Source organism: Anomaloglossus baeobatrachus, chromosome 5 (assembly GCF_048569485.1).
Source record: "Anomaloglossus baeobatrachus isolate aAnoBae1 chromosome 5, aAnoBae1.hap1, whole genome shotgun sequence".
NCBI lineage: Eukaryota > Metazoa > Chordata > Amphibia > Anura > Aromobatidae > Anomaloglossus > Anomaloglossus baeobatrachus.
In genome coordinates this window covers 393,817,734-393,839,395 of record NC_134357.1, presented here as the reverse complement: position 1 = coordinate 393,839,395, position 21,662 = coordinate 393,817,734, and the positions used below count along the sequence as shown (strand labels likewise).

The 21,662-nt window shown below is 47.7% G+C and overlaps 1 protein-coding gene across 1 annotated transcript in view; it reads left to right on the top strand.

The window, feature by feature from the left end:
- MED24 (mediator complex subunit 24) overlaps positions 1 to 21,662 on the top strand; it is a 116,693-nt gene that overhangs the window by 77,190 nt on the left and 17,841 nt on the right. Inside the window, exons 19-23 of the mRNA XM_075350140.1 lie at positions 2,755 to 2,930; positions 3,036 to 3,300; positions 6,687 to 6,868; positions 6,963 to 7,056; positions 15,335 to 15,434. Coding sequence (XP_075206255.1) covers positions 2,755 to 2,930; positions 3,036 to 3,300; positions 6,687 to 6,868; positions 6,963 to 7,056; positions 15,335 to 15,434 — 817 coding nt within the window. The remainder of the gene's footprint in view (positions 1 to 2,754; positions 2,931 to 3,035; positions 3,301 to 6,686; positions 6,869 to 6,962; positions 7,057 to 15,334; positions 15,435 to 21,662) is intronic.

Below are 21,662 nucleotides of genomic sequence, written 5' to 3'. Positions count from 1 at the left end.
TAATTGCACTGTCCCCTATGGCCCGTATGTTGTTAGTATTCTACTTATTGATGTTTGTCCACCGCACTGTTAGGCTAGTAATAAGCTATAGATATTAGTATTGTTCTATTAGGGCTGTGCCACCAGCACCTCTCTTGCATCGTTTAAATGGTACCAGTATCAAATATTGCACCATTGCCCTGACTATAAGGATTGTTCCACTAGTACCTTTATTGTACCTTTTTAATAGCACCAGTATCAAGTATTATTGCACTATTGCCCTGGCCATGTATTATAGCCAAGATCTGCATATATCATCAGTTATGGACTACTTGATGTATTGAATTTAAATAGCTATTCCATCAAATAACAATTTAGGTCAAAACTATACCCACATTCAGCTCTAATTTCTTTTGCACCTATGTTTATAGGGTATTGTATACTGTATACAGGGTGTCCATCTATATCCTGTCCACCGCCATTAACTTGAGAACGGCGGCAGCTATAGGCATAGAAGTGGTGTCTAGGTATAGTAAAGTAGCCATGCGCTACGCAATGAAATCACCCAATAGCGCCACCTGGTGGAAAACAATGGAGTTAGCATTTTTATCTCGAAAACGGAATGAGATAGAGAAAAAAGTGAATTACAAAGTTGTAGGGCATTATCAATTCAATACGAATCGACACCTTACATACAGAAATGCTATGATTAGAATGTGTAAAACTCACAAGGCTGACATGAAGTGATAGCTCATGGAGACCTTCCTACAAGACATTGGGTATGGTGGCTGCGTGGAGTGGCCACTATGCTCACCTGACCTGACCCCTTTGGACTTCTCTCTGTGAGATCACATCAAACAGCAGGTGTATGCGACCCCTCCACCAACATTGCAGGACCTACCACGACGTATCACAGATGCTTGTGTAAACGTGTCACCTACCATATTGCACAACGTGCAGCAAGATACAGTATGCTGTCCAGAGTCCAGATGTGCACTGCAGCTGACGGTGGCCACTTTGAGCATCAAAGTTAAATGAGCGCCATATGCGTGACCAGCATTCAATGTTTTCGGGGGGTCATGGGTTTCATATCATAGCATTTCTGTATGCAAGGTGTTGATTCATATTGAATTCATGATGCCCTACAACTTTGTAATTCACTTTTTTTCTCTATCTCGTTCCGTTTTTGAGATAAAAATGCTAACTCCATTGTTTTCCACCAGGTGGCGCTATAGGTGGTTTCATTGTGTAGCACATGACTACTTTACTATACCTAGACACCACTTCTATTCCTATAGCTGCCGCCATTCTCAAGTTAATGGCGGTGGACAGGATATGGATGGACACACTGTATATCGTGCATCAGCGCATACAATCTCATTCCTCTCTGTGCACATCCTTCATCTCTTATTTTTAGTATAATTCGCCTAACCCCAGTTCGCCAACCACCTCTCTCTTCTTTTTCATAGGCACATTAGAAGGGTGACACTTCAAGGCACTGTAACTTTTGGTTATTCTGCACGCGAGAGCAAAGATAATGTACTCCCGGCCATGATGAGACCCGACACATGTATACACATACAACTCTGCTGCATACAAACATATACACATACAACTCTGCTGCATACAAACATATACACATACAACTCTGCTGCATACAAACATATACACATATAACTCTGCTGCATACAAAAATGTACGCATATAGCTTTGCTGCATCCACGGCATTTTACACTGATTTTAATGATCAGTTTAGCACTAGGTATTAGTCTTATTCCTCATACTTTCCAGTTGTTTCATGACATGTGACTACTCCCATACTTGTGATATCCTAGACAGTCCTTCATCTCCAGTGTTCAGTGGTGTTCTAGATCATTACTTGCAGCACGGTGAGGACTGGTAGGTCCCGTTCATTTGTAGGGATGTGCTGGTCATGGTAGCTTCCTCTCCTTCACTGCTCAGTGTGGCGCAGGAGGAGAAAGAGCTGTCAGGCTGCATAGCCCACTAAGTATTGGGGAAGGACGCTATATATGTGCTCCTCTTGATTAAAGATGAGCGAACCCAATGTTCAGTGGTCGTTTTTGGGCCAAACACCAACTTTACAAAAAAACAAAAAACAAAAAAAACCCCAAGAGTTGAGTGCTTTATGTATGCAAACCACTCTCGTGAGCATCGCTGTGTTATCAGCTACGCTTGGTGCTCAGCCCATGTGAGCCGCTTTCAGTGTTTGATCAGCTCGCACTGGGGGTAAGAACAGTGTGATTGGATGTAGTGTGCGCCAAAAAGAAAAAACTTTGCCCACCCTCTCCCAGAAGTCATCTGTTTATGGCTGTATATGGGCGGAGACCCAAACTGTCCAATTAGTGATTTCTATATGGGGTTCAGGTCAAGTCCGCACCCATAGAGGGTCGATTCAGCTGCACCTACAGAACCGAACTTCCATGGGTTCTCTCATCTCTACTCTTGATCACCGGGAGAGCCTCCTCCGGGCTATAGACTGTCTACACCTGGTCCTTAACTAGCCAAGGGTCTACTGTCCTGAGCTCAGCAGCTTCATAGACTGCCGGACTGTAGTAGGACTATGAAACACGGATATGTGAAACCAAAATTAAACGGTATCTCTATCTCTTTAACTACAGAAGAAAAAAAAAATCAAGACTCATGCTGATATTTCTCCCAGATACATGTAGACAAACATATTCTTTTACTTTTCTACCATTTGATGCAGATGTATTCAAAGCCTTTTTTTCCCTCCCATTATGTTTTGTATTACAGAAAATCACAGACAACATTAAAGGGAAGGTCTGCAGCCTGGCCGTGTGTGCCGTGGCCTGGCTAGTGGCTCATGTTCGCATGTTGGGCCTGGACGAGCGGGATAAGTCTCTGCAGATGATCCGGCAGCTGGGGACACCTTTGTATGGTGACAACATGCTGCAGTTTTATAGTGAGCGGTGAGCAGCACACTTTAGTACTCATTTTATGTCTTACACCCAGGTGCTCCTCTGCCTCCATCTTGCATGATGCCGTTGTGTTGACCACTTACGTTTACCCCCCAGGGTGATCATCATGAGTTCCATCCTGGAGAACATGTGCTCTGAAGTTCTACAACAAACAGCCACTCAAATCAAATTTTCGGTGATTGGAAGTGAGCCGGTGCCTTATGTCCACCGCCTGCCATCCAAAAAGCCCATCAAAGAGGTCTTACATGGAGCCTTCAGCACCACTTTAGAGAAAGGCTGGGTGGATATCCGATCTCTTCACATCTTTGACACTTTACTCCACATGGGAGGTGTCTACTGGTTCTGCAACAATTTGGTAAAGGTGCGAAAAACGTTTGATTCTGGTTGCGGACAGCTCTGGCATAGTGTTTATCGTAGTTCCTAATGGTGTAGTACTGAATAGTGGCCACATGTCCCTCGTGATGTTCACCTTAACTTTTCCAATTAGTTAATGCAGCTCATTGAAAAACCATGTCACCTTTTCCTGACCGTGGCAATTATTCTCAAGTATCTTTGTGTCTGCAAAAATATGCCACAATTGGATTTATCTTGTGCCTATATTTTGTCTTGCATAGATGACCTAAGTGAAGAAGGGATGATTAGAGTGAAAGACAGAGGCAAGGCCACACAGAATCTTGTTGCTGCTTTCTAGTAATTGTTTTATCTCACCTCAGAGCTGTAATATCAGCAATCCTCAAATGGAGGGAGGCCACTTATCAAATAAGTAGTGAAAATAGCAATAAGAGGCTACAATTTAACTTTTAATTCTAATGTATTAAAAGCCCGAGAGGGGTACATGTAACCATAAAACTCCCCAGTGATCTGATGTCTCAGATATACCTATCGTAGCACAGGGAGTCAGTGATGTATAACAAACATAACAAAAAAACACAATATACATAAATAATAAATTGATTAGATTGTGTCCACCCAGGGACAGTGGTCCACCTATTAGGGAAGAAAAAACAATCAAACAAACTCAATATACATAAATCAAGAGCTGAGTGTTGGTCCTCAGTGGAAAGACCAACACAAAATCCTATTGCTCAATATACAAATAAATGGGAACAATCTCACCCATATTCAGTGGTCTGGGGCAACTCAGGATCTCCTCCGTGTGGGTCCTCTTTATGTCATCAGATTGTCGCTGACCCTACACAAGCCTAGGAGATTAGCTTAACCTGTTGCCCATACTTCTGTCCTGACAAGGACAGACCACAGCTGGCCCTCTCTATATACCCCTACACCGATCCTAGCCACGTCCCGACGCGTTTCATCACACAAGACTCATCAGGGGACTCCGGTGTTTAGATAGAGGCCAGAGGTCCTAAGCCCTCGCTCCCAGAATAACACCCTTAGGACCTCTGGCCTCTATCTAAACACCGGAGTCCCCTGATGAGTCTTGTGTGATGAAACGCGTCGGGACGTGGCTAGGATCGGTGTAGGGGTATATAGAGAGGGCCAGCTGTGGTCTGTCCTTGTCAGGACAGAAGTATGGGCAACAGGTTAAGCTAATCTCCTAGGCTTGTGTAGGGTCAGCGACAATCTGATGACATAAAGAGGACCCACACGGAGGAGATCCTGAGTTGCTCCAGACCACTGAATATGGGTGAGATTGTTCCCATTTATTTGTATATTGAGCAATAGGATTTTGTGTTGGTCTTTCCACTGAGGACCAACACTCAGCTCTTGATTTATGTATATTGAGTTAGTTTGATTGTTTTTTCTTCCCTAATAGGTGGACCACTGTCCCTGGGTGGACACAATCTAATCAATTTATTATTTATGTATATTGTGTTTTTTGTTATGTTTGTTATACATCACTGACTCCCTGTGCTACGATAGGTATATCTGAGACATCAGCTCACTGGGGAGTTTTATGGTTACATGTACCCCTCTCGGGCTTTTAATACATTAGAATTAAAAGTTAAATTTTAGCCTCTTATTGCTATTTTCACTCACCTCAGAGCTGGATTCTTTACTACACAGCTCAGTACTACTGTACATTTTCTTTCCCTCCTACCTCTGATCATGTGATACGTAGAGACGCCTGCCATCTTGGCGTTCTTGTGAGGCACTGCTACTGACTGGACTTCAAAGAAAACCATCATTTTCTCTATCTACTGCAATTCTATATTATTGCAGTATAAAGATCAAGCAAACACCGGTTCCAGTCCCTTAAGGAGACTAAAAACTAAAATATTAAAGTAAACATTTTTATATTTATGTAAAGATTAAAATTACCCCCCCCCATTTCCAGTTTAAAAATATAGAAATAAAAAAAACATCGCGGTATTGGGGCATCTGTAAAAGTTCGAACAGTCAAATTATAATATTTTTAAACCTGTATAATTGAAAAATATAACCCCCAAAGTGACATTGTTTTGTTTGTTAATTGCCAACCCTAATATACTGTACTGCACTGTATACCTTTATTACGCTCACCTAGGGGGTGGTCCGGGACGATGGGTGCTGCTGCTCTCGTTCCGGCGCCTCTTCAATCTTGTGCGATCACTGTCCTCCTGCTCAGGTCCGTGTGCATGACGCGTTCTGTGTCATCCACACAGTGCTCTATTGCGCTCCTGCGCATGCGCACTTTCATCTGTCCTGCTGAGGGTAAAGTACTGTAATATGCAGGCACGATGAAAGGTCAAAAACCGCCCACACATACGCAGGACCTCAATGGAGGTCTCTGTGTGGACTATGTAGGACGCGTCATCCACATGGGGCTGAGGAGGACAACGATCGCACAAGATGGAGGAGGCGCTGGACCGAGATCAGTGACACCCACCGCCCAGCCCCCTAGGTGAGTATTATAAAGGGGTATTGTTACGTTCTACAGATCAGCCTGGGCTCTTATATATAGTATTCTGGACTTGTGTATAAGGGCTCACTGATGATGGCCGCAGCTCATATGGGAAAATCCTGGTGACAGGTTCCCTTTAATGCAGCATTTTCTAGTTCCTATAGAACAGAGATTTCAATTAGTGGGTTACACAATGATACACTATTGTGGAAAGTTATCCCAGATCAGGAAAGCAGCTAGAAATATGAATAACTACTTAAGAAAATTGTGCAGCAATTAAACCCAAGGCTTCTCTACAGGCAAAACCAAATAAAATAGCATAGGGAGCCCACCTAGTGCCCCTATTAGATTAGGAGGACTTGGCATCTCTCCTGACATGTCTGTCTTACAATGATGCATTGAGCCATTCTTCTGTTATTCCTCCTGGAAATTTAGGAACAAATTGGTAACTGCATTGTCAATATGGCACATTGCCTCACACGCGGACTCTTTCCGATTAATGCTGATGGTAAAATGGTAACGCCTACTTGTCAATTTATTGTTACGTTTTCTTGAGGAATAACATTGAAGTGACACAATATAGATTTCTTTTAAAATTTGTCCCTCGAATTGTTATTTTATTGAAAATTAATTGCTAAAAGAGTAAGGATGCAAGAGTCCTCTACAAAATAAAAGAAAAGAAATATATATAATATTCCTCACCCTTCCTTTTTGGGGTACGTGGCATTGCCCGCTGTTCTCGTGGGCATTCACCTGCTTGTGTCTTGCACTCTGGCAGATATGATTGTCTGTGAAATGTTAGGGTATCATGAGCCCAGAGGAATGACAAAGAAAGCGTGCCATCACCATGGGGGCCGGTAGATGAAGTTCTTCCCATTAAGCCATTGTGCTCTTCTCCGCAGGAGCTACTTAAAGAGACTCGGATGGAATTTGCTGTGCGGGCGGTGGAGCTGCTGTATGCCATCTTCTGTCTGGACATGCAGCAGCTGACACTAACTCTCTTGGGACATGTATTACCTTCTCTGTTAACGGATTCTTCCAAATGGCACACACTGATGGACCCGCCAGGCCGGGCATTGGCAAAGTGAGTACACCTACCCTTTAGGCATGCCGTCGTGAACGTGTGCCATCATAGCTGGGCCATACTACCCTCCTCCTCTTGTGATCTTTTATTACAGATTATCCGTCTGGTGCGCAATGACCTCATACTCCACCCATAATAAAGGACAACCATCCCCCCGACAAAGGAAAAGACATAGAGAAGACATTGAGGTGAGTAACAAGTCATCATCCGCTCATAAAATATCATCCGTGTGTTAGAGGAAGTCAGCAGTGTAAAAGGTAGTCAGCTGTTTATCTATTATTTACTTAGTTGCTTATAAAGGATTCATTCATTCCGCAGCGCTTTACAGATGTGATCATCACTGTCCCCATTGGGGCTCATATTTCCTATCAGTATGTCTTTATAGTGTGGGAGGAAACCGGAAAACCCGGAGGAAACCCACGTAAACACAGGGAGAACATACACACTCCTTGCAGATTCACTGTAGGCAGCTCTGGAAGTCTGCATCGGCTCTGGAAACAATTCTTAATCCATTTGGAAGTAACAGAACTGATGCAGCCTGTGATTGGCTGCAGCGGTCAGGAGCCTAGAAGAGCACATCATAAGAAAAATATTTGATGACATGCTCTTCTTGACACCTGACCACTGCAGCCAGTCACAGGCTTCAGCGGTACTGTTAATTCAAAATGGACTGGGCATTGCTTCTGGAGCCATCGGTGCTGGATTTGCGGATATGCCGTAAGGGGAATATGCTTCCGTTTTGTAAATTTTAAGCCTATGTCTTTTAACATTTTTTTTTTTTTTACTCTTTATTTGACAACCCCTTTATAGGGTTAATCCCGGTCTAACTGTTCATTACCGAAATTGGAATAACTTCTTCCTTGCTCCGTCTGGAGGTGAAGCTAATGGAAGTGATGGGAAAAGCGCAGATATTTATGGAGCTCACCCTCTAGACGGAAGAATGGCAGAGTTATTCCTGTCATGGAAGGCATAGATAGGAATAACCCTTTAAAGACTGTAGTCATCCACAGCTGTAGACACGACTTTGATGGATGATATTGGCGGCAGATCCTAGTGTAAATGAGCACCTATAATGCTGAGTGACAAATATAATCTCCGCCATCAGATCACCAGACCAAAAACCAATAAGATCATGTGAAACTATATTCGTAGTTGGACATATGCTTAAAGGGAACGTATCACCGGATATAATACTTGCCTAACGGTCGTTGGAGAGCAGACTTGTCGGATGGGCGTCTGTTCTCCGGGTCCCACACCTCCTCTTTCGGCCATCTTTGTCCTCCTTCTTCTGAAGCTAGTGTGGATGACGCGTTCTACATCATCTACACTAGCTGACAGTGAGGTCCCGCGCATGGGCACTACAATACTTTAATCTGCCCAAAGTGCGCCAGCACAGGACCTCAATGTTGGCTAGTGTAGATGACGTAGGACGCGTCATCCACACTAGCTTCAGAAGAACCTGAACCGCAATGATAAATCCTGTCCGCCTAATCTAGGTTTACACTATGTTAAGCCCTGTGCGCACTAGAAAATGGAATTTCTTTGTCGCTCCATTGGGAGACCCAGACAATTGGGTGTATAGCTTCTGCCTCCGGAGGCCACACAAAGTATTACACTTTAAAAAGTGTAACCCCTCCCCTCTGCCTATACACCCCGTGGACCACGGGCTCCTCAGTTTTATGCTTTGTGTGGAAGGAGGCACACATCCACTCATGCATTCTCATAACTTAGTTGTCGGTTGGAAGAAAAGAGGACCCCCACGGGGTCCCCGGCATGCTCCCTTCTCACCCCACTATGTCGGCGGTGTTGTTAAGGTTGAGGTACCATCCCTTATGCGGCTCTGGGAGAAGTGGGATCCTGAGCGGTCATCCATTTACTGGGACCGTGCTCCATCCGCAGCCCCTGGTGGAACCTGCCGGACTGGAGCCTTTTCAACCCCAGGGACCGGGCCCTGCTACTTAAAGGTACTCTGTGTCCCCATTGGGGACTGTACAGGGAGCGCACCTTCTTCCCGGAAGCCGTGGTAGTCGTAAGACTGAGGAGGCAGGTGGACTTCCGCGCCGACCGGGCCTGCTTGTCGGACGCGGCCTCAAATTTAGTCCCCGGCTTCACCGCGGCCTAGTCGCGAAACTCCCGCCCCTGGGCCTGCCTGTCAGGGGTAAGGGCGGGATTACCGACATGATGTCGAATGTGACGGCTGGAGCATCCTGCATGTCTTCCTCCCCCCTCACTGGCCACTGTGGGGACCCCAGACGGTACCCATTGCGGGTACGGAGGCTGGAGCCATAGGCCGTCTCCTTCACCATCCCTTATGCGGCTGGGAGAAGTGGGACCTGAGCGGTCATCCATTTGCTGGGACCGTGCTCCATCCGCAGCCCCTGGTGGAACCTGCCGGATCGGAGCCTCTTCAACCCCAGGGACCGGGCCCTGCTACTTAAAGGTACTCTGTGTCCCCATTGGGGACTGTACAGGGAGCGCACCTTCTTCCCGGAAGCCGCGGTAGTTGTAAAACTGAGGAGGCAGGTGGACTTCCGCGCCGACCGGGCCTGCTGGTCAGGCGCGGTCTCAAATTTAGTCCCCGGCTTCACCGCGGCCTAGTCGCGAAAATCCCGCCCACGGGCCTGCCTGTCAGGGGTAAGGGCGGGATTACCGACATGATGTCGGATGTGAGGGCTGGAACATCCTGCATGTCTTCCTCCCCCCTCACTGACCACTGTGGGGAACCCAGACTCCCGCTCTTTGCTGGCGCCGCCCTCGGCCCCACTCCTCCCCTGAGAGCTCCGGCGGCCATTTTCTGGCATTCTGCCGGTGGGTGCTTCTCAGGGGAGCTCAGGGTGAACACAGCACCCGCTGCTGGTCCCCCTAGGGTGCCGGATACATATGTATATATTATATATATTTCTGTTCGGACAGACTGTATACCCTTTGTTCACATTTACCTTCAGTGGTCACTCTCCTAGGAGACAACAGGCACAGGTTTTTCTCGCGATCTGTACCTCTTGTGGGGTTATGTTACCCGCGGGATCCACCTACCCTCACTGTGAGCAATGCTCGACTCCTGCCTCGCTTGCTCAGCCGGAGCCTCGGGCACTGGTGGGCCCCTCGGCTCATGTAGACCCCCCTGCTCCCCCTGAGCAGGCTGCAGGGACAGAGTCACCGGTGTTGGCCCTCAGTCATTTTCATATGATCAAATGGTCTTCTAAGCTCCTTGAGGCATTGCAGTCCAGACTGGACCTTTCACAGGCCCTGGCCCTGTTAGCTTGTCTCATCCAGGCCCCGCTTGGTTAGCACCGCAGCGCGCTCCCAGGTTGAGCCCTAGGTCTCAGGCGGAGGACTCCTGCCCGGACCGCAGTCCAAAACCGGCTACGCGGTCTCGCTGGGACTCTTCCCCGACTTCCTCACGCTGCTAGGGATCCCAGCTTGAGGACTCTCAGGAAGACGAGGTGGACGGGGGAGCTCAGGGCTCTGGCCCTGACTTCAACCTTAACCTTGATACTACTGAGGGGGACGCCTTAGTAAATGATCTTATGTCGTCCATCATCCAGGTGCTGGTTCGCTCTCCTCCGCCTCCTCCTGTAGAGGAGTCGGCTTCTCAGCAGGAGAAACTCCAGTTTCGGTTCCCCAAACGCAATACGTTTTTTGATCACTCTAACTTCAGGGATGCTGTCCAGAAACCTGGAGCGGTCCCGGACAAGCGTTGGGTTAAACGTCACACTGACACGCGTTACCCCTTTCCATCTGAAGTCATTAAGAGTTGGGCTCATTCTCCCAAGATGGATCCTCCAGTCTCCAAATTGGCTGCTAGGTCCGTTGTGTCTGTTGCAAATGGCTCATCCCTGAAGGATGCCACTGACAGACAGATAGAGCTCTTGGTGAAGTCCATCTATGAGGCCACGGGCACGTCTTGCGCCCCGGCCTTTGCAGCCGTGTGGGCTCTCCAAGCAATCTAGGCTTGTCTGAAGGAGTTTAATGCTGTCACATGGAATTTTGCTCCGCATGTTCCGTCTTTGACTCGCGGGCATCAGCCTTTTCGTCCTGCGCCATGAACGCCGTCCTGGACTCCACTAGCCGCACGGCTGTAGCATATGCTAACTCCGTGGCAGTTCGCAGGGCCATGTGGCTGCGCGAAAGGGAACCAGACTCGGCTTAACTGGTTTGCCTTTTTCTGGCGACCGTTTATTTGGCGAACGATTGGATGATATTATTAAGGAATCCAAGGGAAAGGTCTCCTCCTTACCCCAGTCCAAACCTAAGAGACCTCAGCAAAGAAAAATCCAATCGAGGTTTCGGTCCTTTCGTCCCTCCGCCAAGCCACATTCTTCTTCGTCCAACAGGCCGGAGAAAGGCCAGAGGAACTCATATGCATGGCGGCCCACGTCACGACCCCAATAGGCCGCAGGGGGCACTGCCTCCAAAACGGCCTCCTCATGGCTCTCGGCCTACCCTAGCCGCATCCCCGGTCGGTGGCAGGCTCTCCCGCTTCGGCGGCGCCTGGTGGCCACAAGTTCAAGACCGATGGGTGAGAGACATTCTGTCGCATGGTTACAGGATAGAGTTCAGTTCTCGTCCTGCGGCTCGTTTCTTCAGAACCTCTGGGCCCCTTCTCAGGTGGCGTGTCAACACGTCGCTCTGGCGACTCTCCAGGGACAAACAGCTTTCTCTGCAGGCGGGGGTGCAATCACTTCTTCGGAGTCAGTCACACCCCTTAAGGCGCCTCATGCACTTCCTGGGGAAGATGGTTGCAGCTATGGAGGCAGTGCCGTTCGCGAACCAAGGCGGCACTCGCAGTCTTCAAGCCTTCCAGGAAGTCCGGCGGATTCTGCAGTGGGTGGAAACCACAGGCTCCACAGTTCACGTCCCGGGCGTAGAAAACTGGGAAGCAGATTTTTTCAGTCATCAGGGCATGGACGCGGGGGAATGGTCTCTGCACCCAAAAGTGCTTCGAGAGATCCATCGCCCCTGAGGAACGCAGGACGTCGATCTCTCAAGGTCCCGGCCTTCATGGCACGGTCTCAGGATCACAGACCTCTGGCAGCGGACGCTTTAGTCCAGGATTGGTCGCAGTTTCGACTGCCTTATGTGTTTCCCCCTCTGGCGATGCTGCCCAGGGTACTACTCAGGATCAGGTCCGACTGCCGTCGCGCCATTCTCGTCGCTCCAGACTGGCCGAGACGGTCGTGGTATCCGGATCTGTGGCATCTCACGGTGGGTCAACCGTGGGCACTTCCAGACCACCCAGACTTGCTGTCACAAGGCCGTTTTTTCCATCTGAATTCTGTGGCCCTCAACTTGACTAGGTGGCCATTGGTCCCTGACTCCTAGAGTCTTCAGGGTTATCTCAGGATGTCATTGCCACCACGAGACAAGCCAGGAAGCCAACGTCCGCAAAGATCTATTACAGGTCTTGGCAAGTCTTTCTATCCTGGTGCGCTGATAACGGCTTTCCTCCATGGCCGTTTGCCTTACCCACATTCCTTTCATTCCTACAATTTGGAATGGACAAGGGTTTGTCCCTCGGCTCTCTCTCTAGGGCCAAGTATCCACGCTCTCCGTGTTTTTCTTTCAAAAGCGTCTAGCCAGGCTTCCGCAGGTCCGCACGTTCCTGCAGGGGGTCTGCCACATGGTCCCACCTTACAAACGTTCGTTGGAACCCTGGGATCTTAGCAGAGTCCGGACGGCTCTTCAAAAGCCGCCTTTTGAGCTGCTGCGGGATGTCTCTCTCTCCCGTCTTTCGCAGAAGGTGGCCTTCCTAGTGACAGTCACATATCTTCAGAGAGTGTCTGAGCTTGCAGCGCTGTCATGCAAGGCTCCCTTCCTGGTTTTCCACCAGGATAAGGTGGTTCTTCGTCCTGTCCCGGAATTTCTCTCTAAGGTGGTATCTCCTTTTCATCTAAATCAGGATATCTCCTTGCCTTCCTGTTGCCCTAATCCAATTCACCAGTGTGAAAAGGTTTTGCACTCTTTGGATCTAGTGAGAGCACTCTGGTTCTACGTGTCTCGCACGGCGCCCCTGCGCCGTTCAGATGCGCTTTTTGTCCTTGTCGCTGGCTAGCGTATGGACTCTCAGGCCTCCAAGTCGACCTTGGCTCGGTGGATCAAGGAACCGGTTCTCGAGGCCTACCGTTCTTCGGGCCTTCCGCTCCCTTCAGGGCTGAAAGGCCATTCTACCAGAGCTGTAGTTGCGTCCTGGGCATTGCGGCACCGGGCAACGGTTCAGCAGGTGTGTCAGGCAGCTACGTGGTCTAGTCTGCACACTTTCACGAAGCACTATCAAGTGCATACCTATGCTTCGGTAGCGCCAGTCTAGGTAGGCGAGTCCTTCAGACGGCGGTTGTCCACCTGTAAGAGGGGGCCGTTTTCGGCTCTTCTTATTGAGGTATTCTTTTACCCACCCAGGGACTGCTCTTGGACGTCCCAATTGTCTGGGTCTCCCAATGGAGCGACAAAGAAGAAGGGAATTTTGTTTACTTACCGTAAATTCCTTTTCTTCTAGCTCCTATTGGGAGACCCAGCACCCACCCCTGTGCCCTTTGGGCTGGTTGTTCTTTTGGGTTATGGTCTTCAGTTCTCCGAACATCCTTCGGATTGAATTTACCCTAGACCAATTTATAAGTTTCCTCCTTCCTGCTTTTGCACCAAAACTGAGGACTCCGTGGTCCACGGGAGGGTGTATAGGCAGAGGGGAGGGGTTACACTTTTTAAAGTGTAATACTTTGTGTGGCCTCCGGAGGCAGAAGCTATACACCCAGTTGTCTGGGTCTCCCAATAGGAGCTAGAAGAAAAGGAATTTACGGTAAGTAAACAAAATTCCGGACCCTCTGAAAGATTACTGCACCTGCAGTAAAAAAACCACAGCAAACAGCACCTGAAATCCGCATGCAGTTTTACCTCTGTTTGCTGCGGATTTGCTGCGATATGTCCCTGTGTTATTTTGATAGCACAGGGAGATACTCACCTGACCCCACTCCTGCTGTGTCCCGTGCGGCTCTCTTCGGCGCTCGGCTACTTACGGGTCGGCTGTGCAGTGCATAACTGCATTTGCCTGCGCCGACCTGGAACAGGAGACCAGCGTCCGGAGGCAGCCTCGCTGGATAAATTGAGTATAAGATCAGTGGTGACTTCAGTCAGCTGATATGCAGTCACAGCTGGAGTCCTCCACCAGTCAACGCAAAACACGAGTGAAGTCACTGCTGATCCCGTGCGGCTCACTTCACTTGCGGCCTGACCCTCACAGTGAGCAGTCATGGTCTATGGCGCTCGCTGTGAGTGCCAGGTGTAGCAGAGCTGGAAGTGTCGTGGGCCCTCGTGTTGATTACGTCGAACCTGGTGGGCTGTTATTGGTGGGGTTAAAGTGGTGGAAGAGGGGGCTTTTTTGTCTTTTATTTCAAATAAAGGATTTTTGGGGGGTTTGTGTTTATTTACTTACAGTTTAGTGATGAGGGAGTGTCTCATAGATGCCTGCCATCACTAAACTAGGACTTAGTGGCAGCTATGGGCATCTGCCATTAACTCCTTATTATCCCGATTGCCAGCGCATCAGGGCAAAGGGAAGAGCCGGGAAAAGTCCTGGGACTGTCACATCTAATGGATGCGGCAATTCCGGGCGGCTGCTGACTGATATTTTTAGGCTGGGGGGCTCTCCATCCCCCAGCTGTGAGGCTTTATCCTGGCTGGTTATCAAAATTGGGGGGACCGCACGCCGTTTTTTTTTTTAAATTTATTTTACTGTACGCTATAGACCTGCCTACTGGCGTCTGTGTTTGGTTGCAGTAAGACAGCTGTGACTCAGCGTGGGGGGGTGTCTGCCTGCAACCAATCACAGCCACTGGGAAGCAGGGAAGGCGTGAATATGTTATGAGCCTAATGAGCGGCGGCTCTGGAAGATGAAAGAGCTGCCGCGGGAGCAGGTTGACAGCCGCCCGGTCATCGGTGAGTATGTAGCGCTTGCTCCTACCCCTTTGTGCCAGATTGTGTTCTCCCCATAAACTTTATATGGGGACCAGCATCTGGCCAGATACTGGGGATCAATCCTCCGCCGACCCAGAGTCAGCGGGTGATTGATCTGCCAGCCCTCCAATCCGCAGGTACCTGTGGATAGGAAGTGACATTAGTTCCGTAGCAGAAATTCCGCAGCAAAACCCGCAGGGACCAAAAAACGCAGTGTGTGTACAGCATTTTTTATCCGCATAGGTTTTGCTGGGGAAGGACTGCAGCAAGGTTATAAACATTTTCTGCAGCATTCCTTCAGCGAAATCCGCAGCGTGCGCACAGGGCCTTAGAGTTACACATTTTGGGTCAGTCTGCCCCTGTATCCTGCACTGTAGTTTACACTAGTAGTGGAAATATTCCTCTATTTCACAATGATAAATGTTTTCCTGGATTATGGGGATGAAAGTCTTTATAGAATGATGTAAATTGCCAGAATGCCGGAGAATGTCTATTTAAACAATGTGTTCTTCCTTGTAGGATTACAGCAGCCTCTTCCCATTGGATGATAACCAGCAGTCTAAACTAATGCGTCTTCTCAGCTCCAATGACGAGGAGCACTCGGTGCAAGCCAACCCCAGTAAGTAGGGTCCTGCATGTACGGGGGTCTCCTCCTCCATGGTTCTTGTGGACGGATTAACATTACAGGGACTCCTCCTTTTATGTATAATTTGAAGGGCCTCAAGTTAAATATTCATATCACATGAATAGACGGCTGCACATCTGGAATTACTCTACTCATCTGGTTCCTTACGTAGCTTTACAATGCGCTATAATAGAAATTTGATGGTTGGATTGAGTTACTGTATTACCGGGAATACCAGAGCTCAAAAACTAAAAACTGAATCTGATTTAGACCCTTTAAAGAGGTTATGAGATGGCAAAAATTTTAGACAATCACCACTCCCTGTAATAATCGGCATCATTCTTAACTTAGGTGTTAAATTGCAACTTACCGTATTTTTCGGACTATAAGACGCACCTGACCATAAGACGCACCCTGGTTTTAGAGAAGGAAAATAGGAAAATAAAATTTTAAGCAAAAAATGTGGTCATGACACACTGTTATGGGGCAAGGCTCTGCTGTTGACACTGTTATGGGGGTAATGTCCCCAAATTCTCTACTAAGATACCCCATCCTGGTAATGATCCTCATGCCTTGTATATAAAGTATATACCCCCATCCTGCTCATATACCCCCATCCTGCTCATATACCCCCATCCTGCTCATATACCCCCATCCTGCTCATATACCCCCATTCTGCTCATATACCCCCATCCTTGCTCATAATATACCCCCATCCTTCCTCATAATATACCCCCATCCTTCCTCATAATATACCCCAATCCTTGCTCATAATATACCCCCCATTCTGCTCATAATATACCCCCATTCTGCTCATAATATACCCCCATTCTGCTCATAATATACCCCCATTCTGCTCATAATATACCCCCATTCTGCTCATAATATACCCCCATTCTGCTCATAATATACCCCCATCCTGCTCATAATATACCCCCATCCTGCTATACACCCCCATGCTGGTATACGGCCCGCATCCTGTGGCACATAAAAAAAATAAACGTTCATACTCACCTTACCTCACCTCACTCCCTGCAGCATCGCTCCTCCTCCCGTCTGTGTCAGCGGCAGCGCCGCTGAGTGGAGCCGTCCCCGTTCCCCTGCAGTACCGCGATCTCCTCCTGGCTGCCGGTGACCGCTGAGTGTAGCTGTCCCCGTTCCCCTGCAGTACCGCAATCTCCTCCTGGCTGCCGGTGACCGCTGAGTGTAGCTGTCCCCGTTCCCCTGCAGTACCGCGATCTCCTCCTGGCTGCCGGTGACCGCTGAGTGTAGCTGTCCCCGTTCCCCTGCAGTACCGCAATCTCCTCCTGGCTGCCGGCGACCGCTGATTGGAGCCGTCCCCGTGCAGCACCGCGATGTCCTCCTGGCTGCCGGCGGCTGTGTGTGGACACGTGCCCACAGCGATGACGTCATCACTGTGCGCACCGCTAGTCTCCACTCAGCGGCCGTCGGCACAGACAGGAGGAGATCGCGGTGCTACAGGGGAACGGGGACTGCTCCACTCAGCGACCGCCGGCAGCCAGGAGGAGATTGCGGTACTGCAGGGGAACGGTGACAGGTGAGTGTACTGATTCACTGCACCCCGCGCTGATGATGATGCACGGGGGGCAGTGAGTACAGCCGCACATGATCACTCCAGGCTGCAGTTACCCGGGGTGATCATGTGTGCCGGCTGTTTATCCCCTCGCACATCATCCCGCCCACTTGTCAGCGCTGAGAGATGATGGGCGGGATGATGGGCGTGCATATTAAATGAGCGGGTCCACGTGGTCACGGAAGGCGCTGCTGCAGCCTGCTCATGCCCCCGATGACCCGCTCCACCGCAGCACCCTCATTCCGCGCAGCCCTACATTCAGACCATAAGACGCACCCCCCACTTTCCCCCAAACATTTGGGGGGGGAAAGTGTGTCTTATGGTCCGAAATACGGTAATTAATGAAAAGTCGGGTAACCATGTACCAAAAACCATTATAGTAGTATTCTCATCTGAGTAAGAGTTGCCATATCACTAGGATATCAATTTTCGCTTTTCTGACATGCCGCATAATGTATGTCACATGTCGGTGGATTGGGCTCAGGAGCTGAGCTTGTTTCAAAAAAGTTCTAGCATCTAGGGAAGCTACCCACTGAAAGAAATAGGTGTCAAGTTACATAGCATGATGATCAGGACAGTTCCTGGACAGATTTGACTACAGTAGTTTTAACTTTTTGTGGGCAATGAGGGCAGGAAGAACCACACTTTTACTGGTTTTGGGTAAAATGGGAATAAAAAGTTCCAGCTCCTATAGTGCTGGCAGAATGCTTTTAAAGGGGAGCCACTTACTGAAAGCAGTAGGTGCCAGCTGTGTTATGTGGCCGGCACCTTCATATAATAGCAGCCACTGAAGTGAATTAGCAGTTTATGATGCTTTACATTTTGGATCCCAATAGAATCCTTTTGGGGATTTTGACACTACAATGTATTACACAAAATCTATTACGTTAGAAGAAGGTTCTTGCTGATCCTCTTGTAACTGAGCTCACGTTACTAGGTTTTACATATCTTAATCCGTTGCCAATCCTTTGATTCTTTCACATCACATCCTGGTGGCAATGGAGGCGCGCCCAGCTGCGGCATCTAGAGAATTCCCCTCAGGGAAGACAATGGTGCTGGTAATCGTTTTGGCACCGTGACATGGCAGGTTCACCCGTCATCAGGAATAAATAAGGCTGATATTTCCCACTATTTCATATCTGCAATTTCCTCTTTCCTCCGTATTGAGCGACTCTCCTCACCTGTCAGGATGTCTCTATAGTACGGTCTCTGTGCTGACACGTGTTCAGACGGGTTGTCTCGGAAATTTTGGGATTTGCCACTTTTTTGTATAATAAAGCTTTATTATTATGAAGTCACTTTCAGCACAGAAGGATCCTGTTATGTATCCTCACAATTTGAACTTTAACTCTTGGGGTTAACATAGCACAAGTGCTACCACACAGAAAACCTAGATTAGGGGGTGCACGTCCCCCTGAAAAGGAAATTGGAGAAACACAGTTGTGTCTTCTAACTACACTAGTACATGGCTACACTAATGATTGCCACGGCTGTTACATGGGGGTGCAAGAGGGTCGGGACTAGCCATTGTTTTTGGAAAATTAACTAAAGGAGCAATTTGCCTACCGGGGCTCTCCACTGTCTCACTATCCAACCGTGACTGATCACGGTCATTAATCACTTCCTGCTATAACCATTTTTTGTTGCTTTTTCCATTCATAACGTCTTACATTTTCATGTCAGCATAGCCATATGAACAGAATGACTTGTAATTCTTAAAGGAAACTTAGGATCAGAAAATGATCGATATTTGAAATCCAAGTTTTATTGTTAAAGGAACGTAACTTGTAGTGTATTTTTCCACAGCACAATGTATTAACACTAGATGTCCCAGAGAGGGGTCATTTAACATTTCTACCATTGAAATGGAGCTCAAAATTCCTGGGACTTCTAGTGTTAAAAATGGAAATGTTACATTTGTCACACTGGCCCCTGGAGCTACTCTACACTCACACTTCCCGTCCTTTCAGGAAATGCACATGCACATTAGCAGCAATAGACTGACTCTTTTGACTTTATCTTTTGTATTAAGAGGTTGTCCACTACTTTTACATTGATGGCCTATCCTTAAAATAGGTCATCAATGTTTGATCGGCGGGGTCCAACACCCCGCACCTCCATTAGCTGCTCTTGGTGCCAGTGGTAGCAGCAGAAAAATGCAAATGCACAAGTTCCAGAGCTACCCCCTCTGCTGATAGCGACCATGGACGGGTACTGCACATCCGCCTCCTATAGATATGAATAGGAGGTGGATGTGCAGTACCCAGTCAGTTAACAGAGCAGCTCTGGAACAGCGCATTGCCTGCTGCCACCATGAGAAGACCTGATTGGTGGGGAGAGCAGGGTGTCAGACCCCGGCTGATCAGTCATTGATGACTTCTCCAAAGCATAGGCCATCAATGTAAAAGTGGGCAACCTCTTTAAAGCATCTAATGAGCATGTGCAAAGTCATTGTAGGAGGAGAGCATGGTCAGCTGTGACATTGACTGTTGTAAATGGTGGATCCTATGCTATAAGCTGTGTATAGATGTGTTACCTGTCATTGTAATCCTGCCTCGGCTGATAAGGAACTGCTGAAAAGTCTTCCTGAAAGAACAAGAAGTAGGAGTCTAAAATAGCCACAATGGCCAGTGTGAAAATTGTATTATTACTATTGTTGGTTTGATTTTTTTTTTTAATATAGATTGTAGTATGAAAAAGCCTTGTGATGACTCGACGGGGGCATCAGTAAGGGAAGATACTGCCATTAAGGAGCTCAAAGTCCAAAGTTTCACGGACGCGTATTTAGTGTGAACAGGCCCTAACTCTGTGCAGGAACGTAGCTGTTGATGAGAGATGGCAATGTCCAGTTGTCTTTATATTCTGCATTTTCAGGCTAAATAGGAGAATTGCACATAGAGTAAGAACTGATCATGAAAATTGATAATGCAATGTGATATTTTTTCCTCCTTAGCTGTCGCCAAGTCCGTGGTCTGTTTTTCCTTCAGACCTTGCCCCATACTTTTGGCGATTGTGTGTCACCAGATTTCACAATACATATTGCAAACATTTTTAACCACTTACTGAACATCAGTAATCCTTCTTAAGGCGGTCATGAAAGAGGTCTTATTGCTCAACGCTGCCTTTTTACCACAGTGACAAATTAGGATATAGGTCCCCAATGAGCAAAAATGTCTGCAATGTCCGCTGTATACTATAGCTGATGCCCTGCTGCCTCAGCCACAAGGTGTGTCAGCACTGATGGAGGCCGGTGAACCCCCAAGATGTCACTGACAATACTGGGTCTGCCAGCAGGGGCTACAAGGACAAGTGTTTGGGTGTGAGCCCACAATCAGGAATAGCAGTGTTTTGGATGCTGTGTGATTTTGCTGCATTGTACAGCACAAGCACAGTGGGTGGGACTTAAAGAAATCCCATGCACACTATGCTTCTTTTTTTTTCTCCACCGTTTAAACTGACCTGTCCATTTATGCTGCGGAGATGTGAGCATTCTCCACAGGGAGAACACAGTCCGCAACGCCCCAAACCCTGATCATGGTCACGGGCTGCTGCGGTCTCCTGCGGAGAGCACTCGTAGCCCCGCAGAAGAGGACCCACTGCTTCCAGGACACACCGTGTCTGGATCGTGGGCACGTACACTTAGGCTATGTTCACACAAGGCATCTTTCTGCGGGGTTTTTTTCTTCAGTAAAACTGTAGCAAAACCTCATCTCTTGGCAGGAAATAGCCTGTTTTTGTTGCAGTTTTCTGGCGTTTTTTTTTTTTTCTTTTTGCTGCGTTATCACAGCATTTTTGCACTTTCTCATTCCTTTGTATGGGTGAAAAAACACTGTAAAAACGCTGACAGAAGTGACATGCTGCGTCTTTCAAAAATACAGTAAAAACCAAGCAGGCTGACACTTCATTGAGGAAAAAAAAATGCTTTCTGTGTGTGCATGAGATTTCTGAAATCTTATAGGCTTTGCTGGCACTGTAAAAACAGCTTTTTATTAGTATCGGTTTTCCAAAAAAAAAAAAAAAACATGCTAACAACACCCTGTGTGAACATAGCCTTCATACTCGCGAGTGTATAACACGGCCGAGGGCTACCCAATGTTTTATTTGATAACCCACAGCCAATGTTGTACTATGACAATCGGATCACGTGCACCCGAACAAGTCTATGGGTGCCTGGAAATCATTGGAGTGCACTCTGATGTCAACCAGACAGAGACAAGGGAGAAGATGAAGAAATGAATCTATCCGTCTTATCCGCACCTTTGCTAAAATGTCGTGTACGAATCAATCACATTACAGTAAATTACACTTGAGTCAGAGTTTTGATCCAAGTGTCATTAATACAATTTGCTTGATTCTCTCACGTAAGAGAATATATGGCCGTCTGGCTCCAGCCCAAGTGTAACATTGACAGTCCTGTTGCACTGCAATGCGTAAGTATTTCAGGGTATAATACTAAGTTCAAATTCCACAGTAAGGAAAAATTTAAAAAATAAATTACAATTTTGAAAAATATGAAGAAACATCTCCCATTTGCCAGCAAAAAAAAACCACAAAACCTAGTGGCAGAGCTTTTTTTTTTTTTTTTCTTTGCCACTAAAAAAAAGCAGCTTTCTTCGGCGCTCTATTGG